Genomic DNA, 24,908 nt, shown 5'->3' with positions numbered 1-24,908 from the left:
AGGGAACACAGAAAACTGCCTTATACTGTTAGGCTGGTCCATCTAGCTCAGCATTTCCTACACTGACAGGCAGCAGCTCAGCAGGGTTTCAGATGGGGATCTTGCCCTCGTCCCTTCTAGAGACGCCAGGGATTAAACCTGAGACCTTCTGCATGCAAAGCAGATTCTCTGCTACTAATGTCAGGGCAGGTGTTGGGAGCATGGCAGTGGAGCTAACTGTTCCCAAGCAATCTGAGGCTGCTTTGTCTTGTGTGTCTTTGCTCTGCTCTCTTCATCCCTCTTCAGGTTCTGGGGGACCAGAGGGAAGAGGAGCTGCTTTTCACAGGAGGGGAGACAGCTTGACTTTCTCACCAGCCTGCCTCATCTCTGCCTCTTGACCCACCTTCTCTCCAGCCTCCGTTTCTGCCTCTGATTCTGGATTGCTCTCTGCTCGCTAAACCCTGTTACCTCTTCAGCTTCCAACACCTCCTCCTCTCAGTCTGCTGCCTCTTCTCCCTCTGCCTACTCATCATTGTCCCACCATCAGTGCCCTGGGTCTGAGCCTTCTTGCCTTGGGGGTTCCCCAGCTGCCTCCCACCTCCTCTGCATCCAGCCAATCCAAGACAGCTGAATTTTGCTTTCCCCCTACAAAACCAAGGTTCTAGACCTCTTGGTTGTGGGCAAAAAGTGTTTCAAATGGGAATGCAGAAAGTTGCCTTTGTTGTTCTGCCCACTTTTGCCTCTGGCTTCATCCACCACTGGCCTGTGGGCTCCCAGAAGGGAATGTATCCCTGGCCTAACAGTAGGGCCAGCTCTGCTGAAGGTGAAAACCTCAGAATAAGTCTCTTGGAATATCACAAAACACAAGCAGGTCTGTGACCTTTCTGGCTATAATAGTGCCTCTGATACTGAATTTGGGAATGAAGCAAGCAGCATCCTCTCCTGCGTCAGATGTTTGGGAAATGCAAATTAAGCCCCCAATGAGGAGATGTGCGTAACAGATGCCAACAATACAAATTACTTAAGGCCTCTGGAAGCCAACTCCTTTGTTCTGATCAGCTCTGCTCAATTCACCAGTGGACAGGACTTTGCCCTTTTAATTTACTGGTGACTCATTACCAACTTGGCCACAGTGGAATCTGTCGAGTGTCTTTATTGATGTCTGAAAATGCTCCTTTGCATGAGAATGAAGAAGAGAACTTCTATGTAGCTGTCTTGAGATCCTCTCCTGTCTACTGCCCTTGGTAGAACGCGAGGGGCCAGATGATGGCCCAATTTGGAGATTGTGTTGCAGCACTGAAAAGAGGTTGGCATGCTGGACTAGGGAGATCAGCATTCAAATCCCCCACTCGGTCATGAAGCTCAATGGGTAGCTTTGGGCCAGCAATTTCCTATTGATTTAACCCAGGGGTGGGGAACTAGTGATCTCTGGGTGCAGCTGGAGTCCTTTTCCCATGACTATTGACCAGAAGGTCCTGGGTTTAGTCCCCAGAACCTATAGCACAGGGATGGAGAATCCTATAGACTTCCAGATGTTCCTGGACTACAACACCCATCATCCCTGACTGTTGGCCATGTTGGCTGAGGCTGATGGGTGTTGGAGTCCAACAACGTCTGGAGGGCCACAGATTCCCTGCCCATGGCCTGACCTAATCCTTAAAACATTGTGAGAATAAGACAGAGGTGGCAAGAGATATATTGGAGCTCTTTGGAGGGAAGATGGAAGATAAGTGTCATAATAATAAATTTTAAGCATTATTTATTAGTTTAAAACTTAAGGATCAGGAGCAGCCCAATACTTTTTGGCAGCTGGGTCAGACCCCAATATGATGTTCCCCAAACTGCTCGGGCAGAAGGGGTGAGGGAAGATCTAAATCGGTAACAATGAGGCGGGAGGAAGATCAACACCAGGATCTGCTGCCCTAGTAAATCCTGCTGCTTGAAGCAGTTGCCTCACCTTGCCTCATGGGTGGGCTGGCGCTGCATCTGGTCCAGCAACCTATTATCACTGGGGAAGCCCACAAGGAGGATCTGAACACAGTAATCCTCTCCCTACCAGTGAATGCCCAGCAAAAGTTGCTTTTCTAAGTCCACCTGAACTCTGCAGGACTTAGGTCTGAACAGACATGTTTCAAATGATACCAAGGCTGCAGTACTGTACCAACTTACCTATAGGATTGTGCTATGTTTTCTCATTCACACACCACAATCCTATGTGTGCAGTGATGGCAGGTGCCCATTGGGACTGGTAGGGTGAAAGGCAGGGAGCCCAACACTGGGGGGCGCCAGCCTACTGACTACCCTGATTGAAGCCTCCCTGAGGAGTGTGTGTATATAGGATTGTAGTTTGTTAAGGGTGGTGAGTATTGCAGCTCTGGGAGGGGGTAAACTACAATTCCTATGACCTCTCCCTCTCCCTCCCCCCCCCTCTCTCTCTCTGTGTGCTTTAAATGTATGGTGTGTGGGTACCTTTGCTTTGGACAATTACCGTAATTCCAGTGGCCTTCCTCCGAATAAAACTGAGTTGAATATAGCCCAATCTTTTTGCCACACCTTGATAAAGGAAAAAAGCAACGGCCAGATCAAGCATGCAGGCTGCCAGTTGCCCACCCCTGTGCTAAGAAGACACAAGTTTCATATTTCCAGAAATGACATCCATGCCAGATAGGGATTCAGGGACTCGGCCTATGCAAAGCCTTGGCTGAAATGAACCAGTGAAACTGGTTATGCCATTGCACTGGCCACAAAAGTGGGTTAACGACTACCCAGCTCCGTGTCTGTTTATGCAAGAGTTTGCATTATGCAAGATTGTGCACAGCAGATGACGTTGCTTTGTTCTTAGTAAGAGGTGAGTCAAGATGCCAGAGGTTGACAAATTTCTTTGAACTTCCTTTAACCGCAGACGGACCCTTTCGGGGAAAAGAAAGCAGATACTAAAATGGAAGTTCAAGTGGAGCTATCCCAGGTTGGGGGCGGGGAATGTAGTATAAACACTAACAACTGGGAAATGCTGGCCTGTAAGTGCTCCAATTCGAGAACAGCCTTTACCAAAGGTGTCATGGGCTTTGGAGACACTCAAACTCAGGACGAAAGGGAGAAATGTGCTAAGAGGAAGGCACGCTTGGCAAACCCTCACCGTGATCAACTCCCGCCCAGAAACATATGTCCCTACTGTGGAAGGATGTGTGCAGTGCTTTTTTTCTAAAAAAAAAATGTTTAGAGATACTCTAATTTTCCTACTCATGTTGAAATACTGCCCCTCAATGAGGTTAAACTTAGATTCACAAAATGTTTAGGGGTATTCATACCCCTGCATCTCCCCAGAAAAAATGAACTGGGTGTGTGGATCCAGAATTGGCATCCACAGTCACTTACGGACTCAGTGCTAAAACCCTGTTTTGGAAGACAATCTTACTTGGCTATGAGTGATCGCCAAAGAAGAAGATATTTATTGCAGTAGATCCCAGTTGCCAGCTGGATTTCTCTCTCTCTCTCTCTCTCTCTCTCTCTCTCTCTCTCTCTCTCTTTTCTGTGTGTGTGTGTTCAGAATTTGCCTCATCTTCACATTGGTACTTGCAACACCAGAGGCTGCATGTTATGTACTGAAGTTCTCACCCTGGGCCAGCAGGGGGATACTGTAGATAGTTTTCACTTAGGTCCACATATGCAAATAAGGGATTGAAAGTGACGTTCAGTGATTGGATAGTTACAGAAAATGGTTACTGTTGCGTTCTAGTGGAGCTCTATATAAGCAGGTTGGCTGAACCCTTCAGTTCAGTTCTGTTCTAGCCTGTGAATAAACAAGAGCTGTTTGAAGAATCACTGTGTCATCTGATATGTTCACCCACAACTTAATACTGCAGTTGCAGGGTGAGTTGGGAACATGACTGGAGAAAGACCTGGAGAGTTCAGAGTGAGCTTTGTTGTTGTTGGCTGATTCTGAACCTGGAGAGAGTCTGCTTTAGTTTGGCACATTTCACTATGAACACATAGTCTTCCCCAGAGCCGATTTCTTGCATGTCAAATTGATGTGGCGGTGCCAATTCAATCACAATTCTCCAGTCCTCGAACGACGAGAGATGGCAGAGGGCGCTTAGTCCCCTTGGAATAATATTTGTAGATTTGACTGAACTTGAGAGGGGAGTGGGGAGTTAAGAGGTGGGACTTGCATATTTCATTAAGCCTGCCATCCTATTTTCTTCCGTAGTGGGTCAATGATATAATTGTGTTATGCATTTCCAGAGCAACACAGGGGACGTGAAAGTTACATTGCACAGATACCATTGAGCATAATAGCAGGTCTGATTGCTGGACCATCTACAACCAGCAGTGATCATTTTAGCTCAAGCAGGAACGGGGGACTTGCAGCCCTCCAAATGCTGTTGAAGGTCAGCTCCCACCAGCCCCTTACCTTCATGGCCTGGGATGGGAGTGGTAGTCCAAGAACATCGACAGGTCCATGGGTTCTCCATCCTGAGGAATGAACCCAGAACCTTTTGCAGGCAAAGACTGTTCTCTACCACTGAGCCACGACCCTTTGTGGTATCACTAGTGTAGCACCGAGGATATTGCTTCCCTTCACTTCATTATATGGCCACTTACATCTTTAGTTCCTCCCTGATGTCTTCCACCACAGGTGACCTGTCTTTGATGAACTCTGCTTATAGCTGGTTTGCATGTAAAATTTCCTCCAGAATGAGCCAAAATTGCTGTGAAATAGTTCTCCGGGGTCCCTCCAGACTGCTTTTGTTTGTTTTTTTGTTCATTTTGCAGGTGTATTCTGTACTGTCATTGATGCAATAGTGGTACTGTTGTAAACAGTGCATTCAAGGCGGATTTATACTGGACTGTCCACACCTCATTCCGCTGTATTAGTTGTTCTGCGATGCTTCCTTACTGTTATTGTGGGACTGCTGTCTGGAAGGGAACCCTTGCCCTGTAACACTACAAAAGTGTATCTGGGGGGAACCAGATACAAAAACCTTGAACTCCTTGGAGGACAAGTTGGGATATAAATGCAGTAAGATAAGTAAATAAACTTTTGCAGGCACAAACAGTATCGAAAGTGGGATTATGTATAACTGCCCCGAAAACCACAATGCAGAATAAGAATGGTGTTGCCCAGTGACTGAAGAAGCATTAAAAAACAGAGAACTTCTCCAAATACTGTTTTCCCTGGAAGTACCCTTTGTCACTTTACTCCTTAATCTTATCTCATTTGCAGTGAAAATGTTTGCTCAAAAGTGAAGCACCCAGCTCCATCTTATCAGGCAGCTTTCCATTGCGTGCCTTGGGAGGAAAACAAAACAAAGGAAAAAGTGTTCCAAAAACAAACCATGCAAATAAAGGGCAAAGGGGAAAGGTGTGTTCCTGGGGCAAGATTTTGGAACACAGGCATTTTCCTTTCTTCATCTCGAACCACAACTTTCCACAGATGTGTGCAGACTGGCAGAGGATCCTCAGGAGGCGACGATCAACTTGTTCGTCTTTCAGAAAAGGTCCGGCCACGTCAAGGAAGTTGGTGTGTGAGAAAATCAGCTGCGTGTTCACAGCAGAGTGTGCAAAGCTAAAGCTGGCTCTCAGCAAACAAAGAGAGTCAACCCCAGAGATCATACACTACAGAGCGAATCATGAGAAAGTGCCGTGGTCAACCTGATCATGTGGAATTTGAACAGTGGCCCTTTGTCTGGAGGTCTCTCTCGCCTGCCCCCTGTCCCCCAGAACTGCTGGTGTCGAGGGCACCTGTTTTATGATTATCTCAATAGCTGTCCACATTAACTTTCAGCTGTGCTCCTGGGGTACTGGAATTTATTGGGGAGGCCTTGATGGATATCAAGGCATTTATGCTGCATCCAGAGTGGCTTGCAAATATTGTTCATAAGCTATTCCCTACCCTCAGGCTTATAGTTTAAAAGGACATGATGCTCAAGGAAAAAGCCAGTAGGAGGGAGGAGGGGAAAGGAAGTTCAAACACTGTAAATGAACATTGGGGCATCTGGTAAACTGCTGCAGATTATGATCATATCACTGCTGTGGGAAATTTCCTACCAGAGCTTTGGAGCCCTTCTGTGAGGCCAGAGCCCAGGAGTGAGGCATAGAAAAAGCAAACAGTTACCTGATCAGGAATTTCCAGTTTATTCCATACTTGAGTATAGAGGTACAGTTATAGCAATCTGGGAAGCTAGCAAGAAAGGGGCTGGACCACCAACAAAGGGCTCTGCAGTTTTTATACCCATTTGAAAACAAGCATAATTTTAAGGGCGTGAGGGGCTATCTGTCTGCTTCATGATCCCACTAACTACAATTTGGGTTGGTTGATTTTTTTTCAGCTATCTCCAGTTGAGTGTTACTTTTCCTTGGGTTCATTGTTCCATAAACATGATCATTAAATTAATTAGCTGGTTTTTTCGCCACGGCAACTCAAAGCGATATGAGGTATTTGGCTGCTGGGCTAAATGCGCTCCTGGCTCGATCCAGCAAGGATTGCATTATGTTTTTATATGAAAAACAAGCTGTGTGACACGTGTCCCAAATCCCACAGAATTTACGTATTACATTTAGAGCCTGCCTTTCCTCCAAGGAGCACAGCTGGGCCCCATAGCTTCATTTATCCTGGTTTTATCCGCACAACAACCCTGCAAGGTAGTTTGGTTTGTGAAAAACTGACTGGCTCAAGGCTACCAAATCAGCTTCATGGCTGAGTGAGGATTTGGACATTGGTGCCTCCAGCCCTAATCTAAAACTACCCAGCATAGGTTGTGTAGGGTTTACGCCCATTTGACAGTGCCAAATCTCATCTCCAATTCCAATAGGCGTCTGAGAGAAGCGTGCGCGTCTAGAATTTTTGTATCTCTGTGGCTCAGATTGACAGCTTTCCTTCCCCGCCCCAAGATGGCCGCCACCCCAATTAAAATTGCCATACGCCGTTTGCATAAGCATTCCATAGAGACAAAAAGGCAAGACCGCCATTATGCACACTTCCTGTTTAACATAGCAACAAGCTGCTACCGGCTTCAATGCGGTGCCCTTCTAGAACTAGGTATCTCTGTGGTGGAACCTGCGCTTTGAATTGGAACGTGAGAGGAAAACAGGTCCGCCCCGTCACTGGGAAGGCGCACTCAAATTGGCAGTTAGTGTCACTTTGATTATTTGCTATATCTATGGGCGCTCCCGCTGGGATCCAACCACAACACAGGACCCTGCTCCGCCTCCTCCGTCACGCGACGCGCTAGAGATGGGAGGAGTTAACCTTGGTTCCAAAGGGGAACGTGGACGGCGGTGCAGTGCAGAGACACTTCCTGTTCCCAATTAAACGCGGGAGGTAACTCAGTGTCACGCAATAGGCCAGGTTTCCCCAAGTAGTCTGGCGCCCTCGAGGTGTTTTTGGTCTTCAGTCAGAGGGCATCTGGTCGGCCACTGTGAGAGGATGCTGGAGAAGATGGTCCTGCCTTTACGCTTATCAATATGCGCTACGACCCACGCACTATGTGCCTCGCACCTGGCGTTGCTCCCAGAATATAGGAAACAAAATCACGCACGTACTAGTGGTTAAAACTTGGTTCAGCCACTGTGGCCCTGCTCCGCCTCCACGCTCTGAGTCGGTAGGTGCATAGCTGTCAACGTTTTCCCTTTTTAAGGGAAATTCCCTTATTCCGAATAGGATTCCTCACAAGAAAAGGGAAAAGTTGACAGCTATGGATAGGTGTCTTTTAAAATATGGCAACCCTTGGGGAACCTCTTTCGGCCACTGTGAGAACTTGTGTGTCGGACTGGGAGCGCAAGATGCTGCCTTGTACCGAGTCAGGCCCACTGGCCCGCCTAGCTCAGTGTCGCCTGCACTGACTGGCAGCAGCGCAGGTTCCCTCCCCGCCCTGCCGGGGGATGCAATTGGGGGTTTGCACCTGGGGGAACCTTCTGGTGGGCCTGATCCTCCGTGACTCTCCTCGTCTCCTCCCGATCCGACCTTACAATCGTTTTCCACCCGCCCCCTTCAAACAGCTACCGGAAGTGAGCGCTGCGCAGCAGGTTCCCCTTTTCTCCTCCGTTTTGCTCCCTTTTGTTTGGCTCGATCTCTAGGGACGCGCCCCGCCCCGCCGCCCACCGCCCCGCCCCTTTCCACCCTTCGTCATCACGCGCGGGGGAGGAGGCGGGGCGATGTTTTGAACGGCGAGTGGGGGTTGGCGGGGGCGGAGTCAGTTAATTGGCGACGTCACGTGATTCGGCATGGAGGCGGCGGCGGCGGCGGCGGCAGCAGCTGAGGCGAGCAGCCTCCTGAGGAGTCGGCGGCGGCGGCGGTGTCGTCGTCGGCGCTGCTAGTGTCGCGAGGCCGGAGGGAGCGCGAGGGCGGCGTTGGCGTTGGCGGCAGCCTGCGCGAGGGTCGGGGAGGGAGGGAGCGGGCAGCCTCTGGGCGGCGCCAGGACGAAGCCCCGGGGGAGGCCCCGGCCCGTGAGTGCGGCGGAGGCAGCGCCCGCCATGGACTGAGGGAGACGCGATGGGCAACAAGGAGTCCCGCATCGGCTTCCTCACCTACGACGAGGCCCTGCGGAGGGGTGAGTGCTGGGGGGGGGCAGGCCTCTTAGGATAATGAGGGGGAGTTTTGGGTCGGAGGGGGCGCTTGACAGGGAATGGCGGGGCTCCCTCTGAGGGGTGTGTGAGAGAGAGGGTGTGAGCTTTTTTTACATTTGAAGTTGACCAAGAGGATGTTAATGACATGTAAATGAGGCGTGTGGGAGCGTGTTGTTTCTGTTGTCAAGTGGTTTTATTTTTATTTTTTTATGTTGCTCGAACCCGCCCTGGGACCTCCCAGTGAAAGGTAAATCTAATAACGGTGTGACAATGTTAAGTGGGCATGACAGTGAAAAGGGGTGTCGGGTGCGCTAACGATATGCAGATGTAGGCAGGCACGGTAATGAGGTGAGAGGGCATTGGGTGGGCAGGGAGTTCGCTAATGATATGCAGATGTAGGCGGGCGTGGGAGTGTGGGAGGGCGTGGGCCCTAAGGTGCATGCTAATTATGTGCCAGTGGGGGTGGGCACGGTAATGAGGGGCTATGCTAACAGAGGAGAAGATTGACTTTAGGGTATCTTTTGAGTGGAAGAAGGCGGAGTGATGTTAAGGGTGGACATCTGAGGCCTGCTTAGGAGAAATGGCAAGCTCCCTTTGGGAGGGTGGTTTAGGTCAAGAGTTGCAGGGGTCAAGTGGGGTGTTTGAAGAGAGAGGAATGAGGAGTATGTGGGGTATGTGGAGTATGGGGGTACAGAAGTGGCTAAGGAGGAGTTTGCAGGGTGGTGGATGAGGGGGCTTTAGGGGTGGTAGGTTGCGGGTTAAGACTTGTCTTACTAGGAAAGAAAGCGGTGAGCATGGTATGCTTTCTGCTTGTGACAGGGGCAGTTTATTATCTATTCAATTTATATACTACCTTAATCCGAAGATCCCAGAGTGGTGTACAACATTTAAAAAAACATAATTTACAGAGCAAAATAAAAAGACCATAAAACAATCAAAGAAAACAATCATAATAACAGGTCCCCTTCCTGTCCAGAAAGGGGTGCAGCTGGGCCACCAGCCAAAGCTGATGGAAGGCACTCTATGCTACTTAGGCCTCAAGCAGCAGCAATGGGTCCAGGAGCACCCATAAGCTGCATACCTGCACCTTACAGTACACCATTCATTTTTTTTTGGCTTACAGTACACCATTCATTTTTTTTAATTAAAAAAACCCACTTATGGGGTGAATGCAGCAGTGAGGTTTGGATGTAGGTGGTCTTAGAGTTAATGTATGTCTCCTGAGGGTTGGGCGAGTTTTCCATGCATGTTCTTTGCAGCAGGGATTATGAGGCTATATGGAGCATATGGATCAGACTTGCATGGTAGTGCATTTGAGGTGCATGCTGAATGTAGGTGGGGGGTATAAGTCAGGTTAAGGTTGCCAAAAGGCTTTTGGGGAGTGGGATTTGCTTTTCATAGGATTACTAAGGTGATATATGTTTAACTCTTTGGATATTTGGAAGCGTTGTATGCATACTAATTATTATTATTAGCGTTTGTCATGGAACGGAGGAGGAGAATTGAATGGCCTTATGAGGCTGGGTGAGTGGGTTTGGCTCAGATTTCCCAGACGTATGGCACTGGGATGACAATAAAGATGCAGAAGAGAGGATGGTGTCAGAGAGTGCAGTATTGCTATGATGGTGAGCTGGGGTCAGGTTTCATGAAGAGTCAGGTAGATGTTATGACAACTGATGGTTGTAGCTAGGATGCACAGGTGGCTCTGGAGGAAGAGAATGAGGATCACTACTTGAATTCCTGGATGACGGGCAGGGGAGGCAGAGTCCTCTTCCTTTTTGTTGTACCCACACTCTTTTTGATGTAACCACACTTTTATGAGGGTCATACAATTTGGTTAAAGCTAGGAGGAGATGGGGGGACTCTTCTGGGGATTTCATAAGAGGTCCTTACATTCTGTGCACTCCCCAAAATGCAAGCATTGGTGAGAACAGAGAATGAGGCTGAGTGGAGATACTGATTTGTGAGTGAAGTTGAAGCAGGGGGTGGGAAACCTGTGGCCCTCCAAATGTTGGATTCCAGCTCTCACCTTCCCTCACCATTGATCATGCTGACTGAGGCTGATGGGAGTTTCTTTATCACATTTATTAATAACCTGCCTCTCAGGACAACAAATCCTCCAAGGCAGTTTACATTAAATGACACTGAAAAGAACTGCAATAAACAACATCAGTATATTAAAAAGTCATCAGGATCCTTCCCGAAGGGCAGCTGTTGGTAGGTCAGCATGCATATGTTTGTGTATGGTGGGAAGCTCATCTGGAGCGGGTTCTGAAGTGGCTTTCACCTGTATCCGTCTCTGTCTGGAAATTAAAAAAAAAAGGAGTGCCACAAGTTTCCCACCCCTGGCTTAGGAACTATGACAAGACGTCTGGTTGTGGCTTGAGAGTTAAGTGGTTGCATGGAAATAATTATAAGAACAACAATATTGTTTTCTTTGTATCTTCTTGTTCCTCGCACAGGAGCCCAGGGCAGCTAGCAACAATCACAAAAATGCAGCCTTCTAAAACCAATATTAAAGTTGCAATCCAAACTAACATAAAATACGCTACAGTTATAACATGGTCAGCAATACTGTTAAACCAACAGAGCCCCTGCTGTTTTGTTCCAAAGGCAAGCAAAATTTTGTTGTCTCCTGAATGAGATTCACGTAGGACAGTGGTTTCTAACCATTGTACTGTGGCACCCTGGGGTGCCTTGAATGATGGTCAGGAGTGCCTCTGGCCTTCGTTTCTCTTCCTTCCCTCCCTCCTCAGATGCCCTCTCACGTCTCCGCCTCCCAAATACTTGCACAGCTGTTTATTGCAGCATCCCTGGCTATAAGCTCTGCAGGCGAATGGTGCCTCTGGGAGGCGCCTCTCTTTGGGGCGGGGCAGTTCAGAGACCAGGGGCTGCAGCAGCTGCCCGGAAGACTCCCAAGGAGAGGGGAGAGGAGGCTGAGGGAACACTCCACAAGGGAGGGTGTTCGGAAAAGGGTGAGAGGCTGTCAGCTCTGCAGGCAAGGGGTGACATAACAGGGGTGCCACAGAAAGAACGTAGTTGGTTAAAGGAGCCATGGACTCAAAAAGGTTGAAAACCTCTGATGTAGGAGACAGCTTGATCACTGCAGGAAGGGAGCTCCAGAGCTGGGGAGCTGTGAGAATGTTGGGTGGGAGTGCTGAGTTGGAAACCATAATCATTGCAGGCCCAGGATGAATGGCTGGGTTAGTAGTAGCAGGAAGAAAGCCTGTGTTGGGAAGCTGTGGCAAAGGATGGATAGGCACAGAAGTTTCAGCTTGCCACGGTGTTACTTTTGGAGAATTGGGACTGAGGCCTAATCCGTGTAGGAATGAGGCTAGGGTTGAGGTGGTAGTGAAGGTGCCTTGAAGGTGCTGGCAGGGAAGTCTGTGACATTGATGCCTTGGCTCTGAGGCAGCAGTAAGGTTGATGGTTGGCAAACCTCAGGCGGTCATAACTGAAGTTCTGTGGGAAGGGGGAGGTCATACTGGAGCTAGAAAACACAGATCCTGGCTTGAGGGGGCGACAGGAAGAGCAGGAGGAAGCAGGCCGAAGAGGCTTGTAAAACAGGTGGTGGAAGGTGAGGTTGTGTAAGTATGTGAGGGATGCAAGACATACAGGTAGAAGGATTAAGCAGAGTGTGGGCAATGCTTGGTGTGGGATGAGGGATGCTGGTTATTTTTCAGAGTGCATGTATGGGGGGGGGGAGGAGATAAGTGACAAAGGGATATTGGCCAGGGAGAGATGGAGTACTTAAATGTGTCTGGGGAGGGAGGAATATCCTTCAGAGCTGTCCAGAAGAATGGTGAGAGGGGGGTGGTGGAGGAGAGAGGAGTCTGTGTTGCAAATGCCCTTTGCGCATAGGGAAGGCAGGAAGGGAGGGATCCAGCAGTGTTCATCTCCCCCTCTCTCTGTGGAGCTGTCAGTGTCTGTCAGGGCAAAGTGGCATGAAGCGCCTTTGCATTCGTGGCACTGCTATGGAGGACCTGAGACACAGCAATGACGCTTGTGCCTTGGACTGTACCTTGAGCTTTCTCGGAAGTACCAGGAGGGCAGTGCACCTGGGGGAGGGGGGAATCAGCAGCTGGCTTCGGATCTCTGGGTCATTGCATCCTTTGGGGCTTGCGTTTGCATCATTCATTTGCTGAAACACCTGTGTTTCCCCCCCTTATCCTCCTTTACACTTTCCTTTCACTTTCACTGGTGAAATCAGTTGTGTTGTAAAGTGAGGAGGGGGGTTGTAGACTGCTGCTGACACTGCAAACAAAAAAAAACAAAACAAAAAAACCCCACTCCCCAGTTCCTTTGCAGCCCTTTCGGCCACTGGTTTTTCTTGTTTCCCATGATATCAGTCTGTCGCATCTTCCCTCCTTCCAACAGCTTTAGAAGATCCTGCTTCCTTACCTGAAAGGAGCTGCGTTGTTTCCTTATGACTGCCTTGCTCTCTTGCATACATATCATACACCTGCTATTTACTTTACCGCTGTGCCTGGGGTTGTGCTGACTACGTGCTGCTTTGGAGGGATGCAATGACTGGGGACAACGGCTGTGTTAATAGTTTTCCTGCCACACTGGTGATCTTTGAGCTCTTTTCCAAAAGCATGTGGTGAAAATTACCGTGACGCCGAGATGGGTGCAGACCTGGATGTCTTAATTGCTGGTCACTGCCTTCCAAAAAGCTTTACTGCTCGGTTGAGGATCCTCACCCACTGCAGCTGTCATCATAAGCTACAACTCATCTCTTAGCCTTTTCTCGGTCTTGTACTAAAGGACGGAGGTTTGGGGAATAAATATTCGGCTCTCACTGCACTGTTGGTGGCTGTTGCAGTGAGATCGATTCACGGCTGTGTGTTAAGTTGCAGTTCTCCAGATGTTGCTGGACTTGCATCAGCCCCAACCAGCATAGCCAGCAACCAGGGATAGTGGGAGTTTTAGTCCGGCAACATCTGAAGGACCACAGGTTCCCCATACTTTGGTTGGAGACTCATTTAGACACCTTTAGACAGGATACATGGAAAGCTACTTCATACATTAAAAAGAAATCTAGAAAAAATGCAAAATATGCATTCGCACAGCTAACTTTTTTCAGGAGGTCATGATGGAATGGAGCTTCCTGCTGAGTGGCAAAGTTGCATTTCCCCCTGCCTAATGTGAAGTAAAGCCCTAAGAGTCCAAGGCCAGGGTTTAATATAGCATCGGTCAATTCCTGGTATTTCCATTGTTTTCAAGCTTCCCTAAAACCATTCGTAGCACAGGTTATCCATGCATGCCAGTTTTACTTCAAACATACTTGCAGTTTTGGTGTAACAAGTAGCTTTTTAAGCAATTGTTACTTTAATTTTCTCAAAGGTCCATTTCCCAAACAGAAAATATGACTTGCAGTTTGCACAGTGTTCTGTAATAGGAAGTCATCACTGGAGGAATGGGGTTGAATTTCAAATGGGTGCTTTTACATGTTGAAATCTTGTTGCGTTTCTATTGTGAAGCTTATCTCTTGATAGTTTGAAAAGGGGAACAAAGACTGCACAAAGTTACCCTCTTTAGGTTTTGAGGCGAAGACTGTGCAGGAGGGAGGCAAAAAAGAGGGAAAAATACTAATTTGGCCAATCATGTAAACAGCCAGTCTCCTGGGGTTGTGGTGGCGCGGAGCTAGAACAGCTTCTATGCAACCAGGCAGGAAAAGGTGCAAAAGTTGGCTCTGTTGTTTCCTTCTTAGGACACCAATGACCCTCATAGTGGCTTGTGGGCAAATAGATGAAACATCTTGTGGGTTGGTAATTTATGCCAATTTATTTGTGAAGTTGAATTTGGATCTTTTGACTGCTCAGATGGAAACATTGGCAGTTTATTTAAAAAATATTTCATTTGGGTGTCCTGATAGGCTTGTTCCCATCACAATAAACCACAGCTGCTTCTGCTCTTGGACTCATGTATTTTCCCCTCCTAGTGTGGCTGTGAGGAGGGGTTCAGAAGGGTTTGCTTCTATTGCTTCTGTTTTTGATTATCCAGAGCTTGCTGTGTTATTTGAATGTATCGGAGTGTGGTTAATGTTAAGTGTGGTTTGTATGACAAGCCAATTTCAATCCATGGTTTATGAAGCTAGTGCGTTTCAGCAAACTATTGTTAAGATAGCTACACTTCAGGATTCAGACAAGGTAATACATCAATCTTCTTCAATCTAGTGCCCTCCAGATGTGCTCGGATTACAGTTCCCACCAGTTTCAGTTAGCATCGCTAGTGGTAGGGGATGATGGGAATTTTAGTGTAAAACATCTGGAAGGCACCAGGTTGTGCTACACTGTAGTAAACTGAAATTGGAAGTCAAAACTTCCTGATTCGTGACTGTGCATGGAGTGGGGGAGGGCGGGGCCCATAAACTCAGAAGAAGATTAGTTTCGCTCTTGTCATGATAAGACAGCCTTCCTTCAACCTAGTGCCCTCCAGCTTTGGCTGGGGAAGGCGGGATATAAATAAAATTATCCCAAGTCGTCCGTTTGCAAAGTCAGTCAGATCTCTGCATTCACTCCTCTCTGAGCAGTAGTGTTTACAACTAAAGTTGTGTTCTTTCATGCTGTCTTTCTCAAGAAGTTCTGCTTGGTTTTGCAGCTACAGGGCTGGCTAAACAACTTGCCTGTTTACTTAGTCAGTGAATCATTCTGTGTTTGTGTGTGTGTGTAAAAACAGTGCAGCAAACAAAACATTTCCCTCTGCTGGGCTGCACTCACCCCTGTGACAACTCTGTAGGCAGTAGCAGACGGCAGGGAAGTCTATGCTGCACCAAAATAAAATTTGTGTGTACACTTGTGGACAGCTGCTTCTGTGTGAAGGATTACCCTTTGCAGCTTCCTAACTTGATAACAACACTCTTACTGATCAAAAGTAAAACTTTTTGGAGTGGAAATACATATTAGCAGTACTAACTAACATGAAATTTGGCCCCAACTTCCTACAAATCCTCAAACAAATATACTCCCAAGCCTCAGCAAAATGCAGAACTAACAATATGGATTCTAATACTATAGCTATCCAAAGAGGCACGAAACAAGGATGCCCACTGTCTCCCTTCTTATTTATCCTGGCTCTGGAACCCTTAGCAATCCGCATCCGAGCAGCCACAGACATCAAGGGAGTGGAAATAAAAGGCAGAACCTATAAATTAGGGCTCTTTGCAGATGACCTAATGGTCACAACACCAGACCCCATAAGCACAGCAACCTCCCTAATCAGAGAACTCAACACATTTGCAATGGTGTCGGGCCTACAGGTAAATTTTACAAAGTCAGAAGCAATGTGCTTCAACACCCCTCCTCACACCCAAAAAGAACTCACGAAGGTCACCAAAATAAAACTTTGCCACACCAAGTTCAGATACCTAGGGGTACAAATAACCAGAAACCTCAATAAACTGTACCTCCACAACTACAAGCCCCTGTGGCGACAAATTAACAAAGACCTAAAGAGATGGAATAACACGAATTTCACTCTCTCAGACAAAATAGCCATGATCAAAATGATCACACTCCCAAAACTAACCTACCTATTCCAAACCCTCCCAATCTGGATCCCCTCAACCCAACTTCGCAGTTGGCAGAGAAAACTACACTCTTTCATCTTCTCACATAAAAAACCAAGAATAAGCCCCAAATACCTGCACCTCCCCACCTCAGAAGGAGGATGGGGAATCCCCAACATAGAAGCATATTACAATGCCAACCAAATACGCCATATAATCCCATATATACTAGAAGATGAGACAAAACAATGGGTACACCTAGAGAGGGACACAATTGAAAACACCTGCACCACAACATACCCACTCCTCCCAAACAAACTAAAGAAAATTCCCACAACACTTAACAGGTACACACAGACCATGCTCAAAGCATGGAAAACACAAATAGGCAAACTATCCCCAACCCCATCCCCACTAATCCCCCTGGCGTACCACCCATTATTCTACCATGCAGCACAAAACCTCCAGACAAAAACCTGGCGAACCAAAGGCTTATATCGCCTAATAGACTTTTATAAAAATAACAAACCCTTGTCAACACAAGAAATACAAGACAAACTAGAAGACACCCAAATGACCTGGTTAACACAACACCAACTACATGCCTTCTTAAACAACCCAACAGTAAAATCAGCAGCAACTAGGCCCCTGACAACCTTCGAAAACCTCCTCCTAACAACAAAGGGAAATGGTAAAGGGACGGTATCCGCAATATACAAAATACTACTCCAAAATCCCGCAAATCCCCTAGACACAATCAAAAAACAATGGGAGAATGACATAGGCTATGAGATTAACCCCACTCAATGGACCAGAATGTGGTCTAAACCCCCCTTTAAATCCATATCAACAAAAAGAAAAGAACTCACACTGAAACTCACCTACAGGTGGTACCTAACACCAAGGAAACTAGCGCTAATACACCCAGGAACCTCACCAAAATGCTGGAGAGGGTGCACCTCCTCAGGCACATACCTCCACATGTGGTGGGAGTGTCCCAAAATTCAACTATTCTGGACAACAGCCATACAAGAAATATGTAAAATAACTAAGCAAGTAATAGACATCACCCCAGAATTGGCCCTACTAAACATCTTCCAAGACAACAATGCCCATTTACACCACAAAGAACTTATAACCCACCTGCTCTCAGCAACCAGAAACATCATAACCAGACACAGGAGAGACCTGTCAGGAGTAAGCATGGACCAATGGTACCAAATAGTATGGGAAACAGCCCTACTAGAAAAATTAACTAATAAACTGAAACTGACACGGGGACAAACAGAAGAAGACGCCTTCACCCCGGTATGGCTCCCCTTTATCACATACACAGCCCAACAGGACAATGACAATAATCCACCAACAGCATACAAATCAATATGGCTAACCTGATCCAAAACACCCACCCACCTCACTCACACACGAAAACAAAGATCACCACAGCCAATCACAAGTAAACAATCACACCCTAAGCCAACCCCAACCTCTCTCACCACCAAAGGAACACAAGTGAACAACACAAGCAACGCTGACACCAAACTCTACATACATTAAACATAATAGAAACACCGCCACCCGACCCCACCCCCATCCATCCTCCCTCTCCCCACCCCCCCTTTCTTTTTTCTTTCTGTTTTCTTCTCCCCCTAATGCCTCAACAAATGAAACGGATTTGTAAAAATGTTACATGGAAGAAGAAGAAGAAGAAAAAATACGAGGCACTACACTTCTGTAAAACAAGAAAATCCTTAATAAAAATATTTTTTTAAAAAAGTAAAACTTTTTGTGGTTCTTTAGATCCACAAAATCACCTTTTCTCATTTGCCTACAGTGGGGTGAGGATCCTCAGCTGAGCAGGAAAGCTTTGTGAAAGTTTGGTGCCTTACGGTGTTTTTTATTTATTTTTTGAAAATGTATTTTATGTGGAAAGAAAGGGTGAATGCACAGGATAGTGAGTGAAAACTGTTAAAAAGACACTTAAGGAAGAAATAATACAGAAGCAAATAAAAAACAGTGGCAATAGTAGTAGGCAGAACTCCATTATGGCAGCATCAGTTGAAGGATACAGAAGGTCCCTAGTTAAATCTCCAGGATCTCCAGGTAGAGCTGAGTGTGTCCCCTTTCAGAAATCAATGGGAGCCACTGCCAATTAATCTGGACATTAGTGAGCTAGATGGACTTGGAGTCTGGCAGTTTCCTATGTTCCTAATTGGCAGCTGGCCACTCCAAAAGCCTTTTCATAAAGTCTTGTGTTGTCCAGGTGATGAAAAACACGAGGGGTGTGTGTGTGTGTGAGAGAGAGAGAGAGAGAGAGAGAGAGAGAAAGAAAGAAAGAAAGTGACTGACTGCTATTGTGTGTGCATGCCAAATTTGGCAGTTGATACACCTCAGAGCATATCTTAATATTCTTAAATTGTGAGTGGCAGCAGTTCCCTTTTTTCCATGTGTAAATATTGAGTGGGCCATTCTTACTCTGAAACATGGCAGTTGATAAGCTGCATTCAGCTGTGACTTGCTCAAATATGTATATCATATTTTCCTTGGTTGTGGAACTCCCTTCCTGCATAACTACAAAATGCCCCTACACTGCAGGCTTTCAGATGTGCCTTGAAAGTTCATTGATTCTAGTATTTAAAAATGGTAGACACAATTTGTATTGAAGCTCCCCTACACTTGCAGTGGCCCCCAACTAGTGACTGCTACAGGTGCCTTCAGATACAGAGTCCTCTTGCAATCTTCACCTTGTCTCACAATCCTGGCAAAGAGAGCTAACTAATGCCTTGCTACCTCTTACCACAAAAACCAACTCTGTTGAGAATGTAAAAAAAAATGGTGGTAAATAAGCACATCATAACCAGGCTTTAGTGTCATACTAATTCAAAGAAACAGGGACACATGGTGAGGGTGGGAGTACACAAGAATGATCTGCCATTTTAAGGCTGGGGAGAATTAAGAAATGACCCTAACCATCAGGGCAAAGACTTCATTAGGCCAAATGCAAGGTGGTGTGCAAGCTTTCAGGTACTCCAGAACTCTTCATGAGGTGAATGAGATGTGGGATAAGAGAGTACATGGGCACCTCTGGAAATCTAGCAGGAAGCCGTTAATGGCTCCAACCCATCGATAAAGAGCATACTGCTGGCCACTTCTGAGCTGATCAGGTTCTAAATTTTCCAACCACTGGACGTGTGGCCCAGAATAGATTCTGGGTTTGTGAGTCTCTGGCTTCAATTCATGCAGACTGGCTTTCTGTGTTGGGAGGAGAGCTATGATGAGTGCATTGCTGACTCTGTAATTAAATTAGCTGAGCAGTTCACTGTAGTCTTCTAGAAATGTCACATTTGTCCTGGAGTCTTGGCTTATTATGGAAGAAATCTTGGCTTATTAATATATGCTCAATTAAAGCCTGTACAGTTAAAGCATATTCATATTTTCTAAAGGTTAGTTTCTCATAATGCTTCCAGTGCTGTGTAGTTGTTTCACCGCATGGGTTTTAGTGCACAAGCCTAGACTCCTCCTCGGCTCACATGGTCCTTTCACCCATCTCCTCCCCCCATACAGCCAGAAATTCAGAAGCTTTTACTCTTACTTAACCCTGGCTTTCAGTTTTGCCTGAGCTCAGGATCATTTTTAACACTAACTATGGTACTTTAAACAAGCTGGCTTTATAAGCTGCAGTTTGAACTTGACTTGTTCTGAAAGTTAAACCACAACCCCCAGTTTGGACAAAATGGGAATCTGTGGTTTGTTAAAACTGAAGATAAAAAGCTTCTGAAGTCTTCCCCTGGGCTGTGTGGAGGGGAGAGGTTCATCTGAGAGGATGCAGATTTAGTAGTGCTAAGCCATAGTTTAGTCTTGTGTTCAAACACAGCCATTGTTACCATAAGCTGGCGTTCATTGCCAAGCCTGCTTGCCATTAATTCCAGATGGACATGAATCTTGTGTTTCTCATTGTGGGCTGGGTGCAGGTGGTTAACCCAGGAGGTTAGCTGGAATAAGTTGTTGGGGCTAGGCTGGGTCAGCAACAACTGTACCCAAATCTAGACCTACTAACTCAGAGCCATCGAGCTCAGTGGCCTGAAACTCCTCCCTGAAATCTAGCAAGCAGAGTGGCATTTGGTTGTTGCCCGCAGTGACAGGCTCCTAGTGTTTATCTGTGGCTCAGCCAGTCCAGGGGGCTTCAGGGACTGATGTTGCTTTGCTCACAACTGTTGTGCCCTTCCAATTGTTGGATCCAGTCTTGGACCTTGGGGTTCTTGTTCCAGCCTTGAAGTTGCCAATAAAGCACGGCTTTGCTCTGCCAATGCCTATTTGCAACACAGCATACCTTTCCAGAGTTCTCTGCATTAATCCTGTTAGTTCTCCGCCTCTTGTGATTGCTGAAGATATGTGATGGCCAAGAAGAGAAAACAAATAAAGACAGACCTCAGAGTAAAGGGCAAGTTCAGTGGCTTTTGCAATTTGCCTCTGGGCTGGGAAGTCACCCAAGCTGTAAATTGCCCTGGCTGTGGTGATAACCTGTTTGGGCAGCCACTGTGTGATGTGCTCTTAAGAGATGTGTGTTTGGAAGGGTGGATAGGCCTGTTGTCTCCCTTTTCTCTTCTAGCCTTAAAGGGCCAGGAGCCCTTTATTGCTAATTGCTAGAAAGAGTCACACTCTGCATGGCGCTTCCTTGGAAGCTGTGTTTGGTCAGACTGATGATCCATCTTGCTCTGGATGGCTGCAGCTCTCCAGGGTTTCAGACAGACAAGGCTTTTTCTCAATGAAGGCTTCTGCATCCTTTTAACTGGATATGCTAGAGATTATTGTTAACACCTCTTAAGATATGTAGATTTCTTGCCTTTTTCAGAGACCAGATCCTTGTTTTACTGGTGTGGTAATTGCTGAAGCAAGTTGTTCTCTTCTTGAAAGTAGTTCCTTTATCTTAATGTAAACATTATCTCAGTGGTTGAATGGCTGTGTGGTATTTGCAGTGCTTAAAAGATGCTTTAATGTTCCTCACTCCTATTTTCATATTAAAAGGACATTTATATGAGACAAAAGACTCCTCTGGTGAAAACAACTATAGCTAGGGAAAGTGGGGAACCTTCTAATGTTGGATTCTACAAGCAGTGATTTGCTCAACTGTAAATGCTGCTCTTTCTGGCAAGTTACCATAACTGGTGGAATAAAATATTCTAGTAATCTTAATGACAGTAGGCTGTCTGGGTCTTAAAGGTTCATGAGTATACTTCTTGATTTTGTTTTCTTATGATTCTGTAGCTTTTTCATCCCTACTTGTATTTATGATAATCATCCTGTTAATTTTTCATCATGGATTTACATTAAATATGTGCCCCTTTTGACCTTCAGAAGAGATGTTTGATGTATAGTGCTGCTTTGGTGTCTTCCATATTACATGTTTAATTCCTAAATAATGCAGCCTGTCTGCATTAAATTCTGGGAACCAGATTTTAAACAACTGCATTTAATGATTGCCTGTTGCTAGGGATACCACGGGCAGTTGCTGGACCCGTTTGGACATTTGTTCTTGGTTGGTATCTGGCAGAAGAGACTTAATTTGCTGGCATTCGGGTAATATCCCTATTTTGTAATTCTCGATGAGAGAGGAATTCACCATCAAGATTAGCCTAAAGAGAAAGTGAAGAGAACTACCTACAGAGGTTATTGTAAATCATGATGTGGTCAGGTTGGAAGTGAATTGTATTTTGAATGTGTTCTTCTTCCCTGTTGGTGAATTCTCTTTGGAACTCTGTCCTTTAAGGCAGGTTTGCAAACCAGTACAGACAATCATTTTGGCACATCTGGAGTGGTGATGTCTTGGAGGCATGTTTTGCCCAGAAATAGTCAATATTTGCCCCTTCAAATTACTGGCTATAAGCCTGCAACTTCCTTTCTGTAGCCTTATTTTATTATTATTTCTGTCTCTCTTGCTATAAAGAAGTTAGCCCTTCAAATAAATCCTCTCTTTCTTTTTCTCAGAAAAAATGACTACAGTGGTACTTCAACCCGAACTTAATTTGTTCTGGAGGTCCGTTCTTAACCTGAGGTACCACTTTAACTACTGGGGCCTCCCACTGCCACTGTGCCACCGCCGCACGATTTCTGTTCTCATCCTGAAGCAAAGTTCTTAACCCGAGGTACTATTTCTGGGTTAGCGGAGTCTGTAACCTGAAGTGTCTGTAACCTGAGGCACCACTGTATTTATTTTGGACTATTTATCTTGAACTATTTACCCTGCCTACTAACCAAAGTTACATTGTGAACTGCCGAGAGATCTACGATGAAGGGCGGTATACAAATTTACTGAAATAAATAAAAATAAAATAATAAGGTTCTCAAGGTGGCTTACAAGAAAACATAATAAAATAGACAGTGATGCAGTAGTCACTACAGCAGGGCAAAGGTGTAAGTTGCCCCTCCCCCTTGTTAAAATTGGTGTGGCATTTGCTGGACCTGATTCTTAATACTTTCAAACAGTATCACTGGGTTTCAACTTCCTTCTAGTGTTTTTAAGAATTTTTGGGTGGTTGTATTTTTTGCCAACACTGTCCTGCGTGCTTGATGTGTGTAACCTCCTGAAATAACTTTAGTTTCCCTGAGAAGGGGGAAGTTTTAAAACCAGAACTTAAAATGTCACAGAGTTTCAGTGGTAAAGAACAAAAACTCCCTTCGAAATTCCATATAAAACAGACAACCAGAAACTGAGTTGGGCATTTTCCATAAGCGTACTTATTACTGCATTTTGTTGTGTTTTCTTGCTGTGTCAACGTTCATTTGGATTCAGCTGTCAACTTTTAACAAGGAATCTTGAATCTCTGGTGAACTTTGTTCTCTGGGTATTCATTGCTTGTTTGACTTACAGAACCTTAGGAAAGTGTTTTCTGCCTGATGGCCACTTTTGCTTCTAGGCGACCTTCTTGGGGGATGGGGCACATGGTGAGCAGGGCTAGTGGCAAAAGTGGGCAGGGCAGCAAATGTAACATTTACCCTATGTATGGTAGACTAGTTTCTGCACATATTCACACACCCCTCTCTTTCCTTCATTCAGGCAAGCAATAGGCATTATCATATTTCAATGACATATTCCAGTTGACACAAAAACACTAAAGGATGTGTGTGCTATGTAGAGAGAGGGGTGTGTCCAAGGAAATATATCCCTGGGAAAGTCCCAAAGGCAAGATAGAAAGGGCTGGCGCGCGCTCTCTCTCTCTCTCTCTCTCTCTCTCTCTCACACACACACACACACACACACACACGGTCCTGCCTTAGATATCACTTTGATGGGCTAGCGGGAGTGGCACAAATGTTATGGGGCAACAGCTGGAGCAGTAGTTGGGGGCGGGGGCAGCGCTGGATAGACATGCTTTTCTCCATTGCTTCATTTGTTGCTTATTGTTCTCTAGCTGCCACACTGTGCTGTAAAGCCTGGCCAAGAATGCCTGAAGCATCACCTTCGTGAGCTAACTGGGAGTGACCTGTTTAGCTTGCCTGTGTCCTCGTGACAGCAAACATCCCAACATAGTGCAGAACTCAACAATGCCCCATCTGTTTAAAAACTATTTGGGTGGGAATGACAGTATGCATAATACAAATAATTTGGTGGTGTGGATTTGTGGTGTCCCCCCCCCCCGCCAACTTTGTTCTAGAGAACGCTGATGTTCCTTAGCAGTTAATCAGCAATATCTCAGTAAGAGAATCCCTGTGAAAGCTCAGTTTGGAAGGGGCAGCAGTGAGGTCCACAAACCCAGCTGGTGCCCTGTATGAACTTAAACATGTGCCCCAGAGCACTTTTAAGGGGAAAAACAGTGCATGAATGAGACATCCTTGACATCTATTTGGTATAATCCTAAATATTCACAGTTTTGAAAATTTAATCCATTGCAGACATCTGATAGTTAAGAGGGCGTATAAGGTGAGTGCACAAGACTGATTTTAGTAGGTTCTGTGGTTCATTCTGGTAATATATACAAGGTAGTGTGTCCTGCATTCTAGTACTGTACCCATTTGGGAGAAGGGCCTCAACTTAGTGATAGAGCACCTGTTTCCCATGCAGAAGGTTCCAGGTTTAGTCACTGGTATCTCCAGCTAGGGCTAGGAGAGACCTGTTTTCTGGAATCCTGGAGAGAAACTGCTGCCAGTCAGTGGAGGCAGTACTGAGCTAGATTGTCCATTGGTCTGATTCTGTATAGGGCAGCTTCCTATGTCCCTATGGCTGGCTGGTCCCTAGAACCAGTTGGTTACACACCGTTGTCTCATTTATAATGCTCAGCTTTCTCCATCTTTCTCACATTGAAACATAGCATTCAACTCAGTGTGTGCCTGAGATTGTCCCAAGATGGTAACTCAATGTTTTCCTGAGATGGTCCTGATTCATTTTTAAGAGAGATAAATGCAAGCTTTAACATATTAGTAAACCCTTTAAGCGGAGTTATTTTTCTTTAAAAAGTGGCCCAGTGTAACTAAAGTTAAAAACAAAACTTTTAGAAATTGATTTTTATCCACCCCAGTGTAGCATTCCACCACCATCAAGACACTTTCCACTGAGTAATCTTGTGTAAAGGATGTAAGGTTGTGGTTTCTAACTGGTAGGTTGCAGCTCCCCAAAGTACAATTTGGCAGCAAGTAACTGTTTACAGTACATGGACGCAGGTGGCGCTGTGGGTTAAAAGCCTCAGCGCCTAGGACTTGCCGATTGAAAGGTCGGCGGTTTGAATCCCTGCGGCGGGGTGCGCTCCCGCTGCTCGGTCCCAGCGCCTGCCAACCTAGCAGTTCGAAAGCACCTCCGGGTGCAAGTAGATAAATAGGGACCGCTTACCAGCGGGAAGGTAAACGGCGTTTCCGTGTGCGG

General features: G+C 46.1%; 2 protein-coding genes across 7 annotated transcripts in view; one reads left to right on the top strand and one right to left on the bottom strand.

Annotated features, from left to right (window-relative positions):
- The window catches only part of CA4 (carbonic anhydrase 4), a 255,167-nt gene that overhangs the window by 82,954 nt on the left and 147,305 nt on the right, over window positions 1-24,908 (bottom strand). The gene's annotated exons all lie outside the window — the stretch shown is intronic.
- The window catches only part of USP32 (ubiquitin specific peptidase 32), a 123,559-nt gene continuing 106,829 nt past the window's right edge, over window positions 8,179-24,908 (top strand). For 4 of the 6 annotated variants that reach the window (XM_083714284.1, XM_083714283.1, XM_083714281.1 and 1 more), the window contains exon 1: window positions 8,191-8,528. In XM_083714284.1, coding sequence (XP_083570410.1) covers window positions 8,471-8,528 — 58 coding nt within the window. In that variant the 5' untranslated portion in view covers window positions 8,191-8,470. Of the gene's footprint in view, window positions 8,529-24,908 lie in introns of all 6 variants that reach the window. The other 2 variants (XM_083714285.1, XM_083714282.1) reach the window with 1 other exon arrangement.

This window comes from Podarcis gaigeae, assembly GCF_964106915.1.
Source record: "Podarcis gaigeae genome assembly, chromosome: 15".
NCBI classification, from domain to species: domain Eukaryota; kingdom Metazoa; phylum Chordata; class Lepidosauria; order Squamata; family Lacertidae; genus Podarcis; species Podarcis gaigeae.
This window is presented reverse-complemented; position numbering and strand designations above follow the sequence as displayed.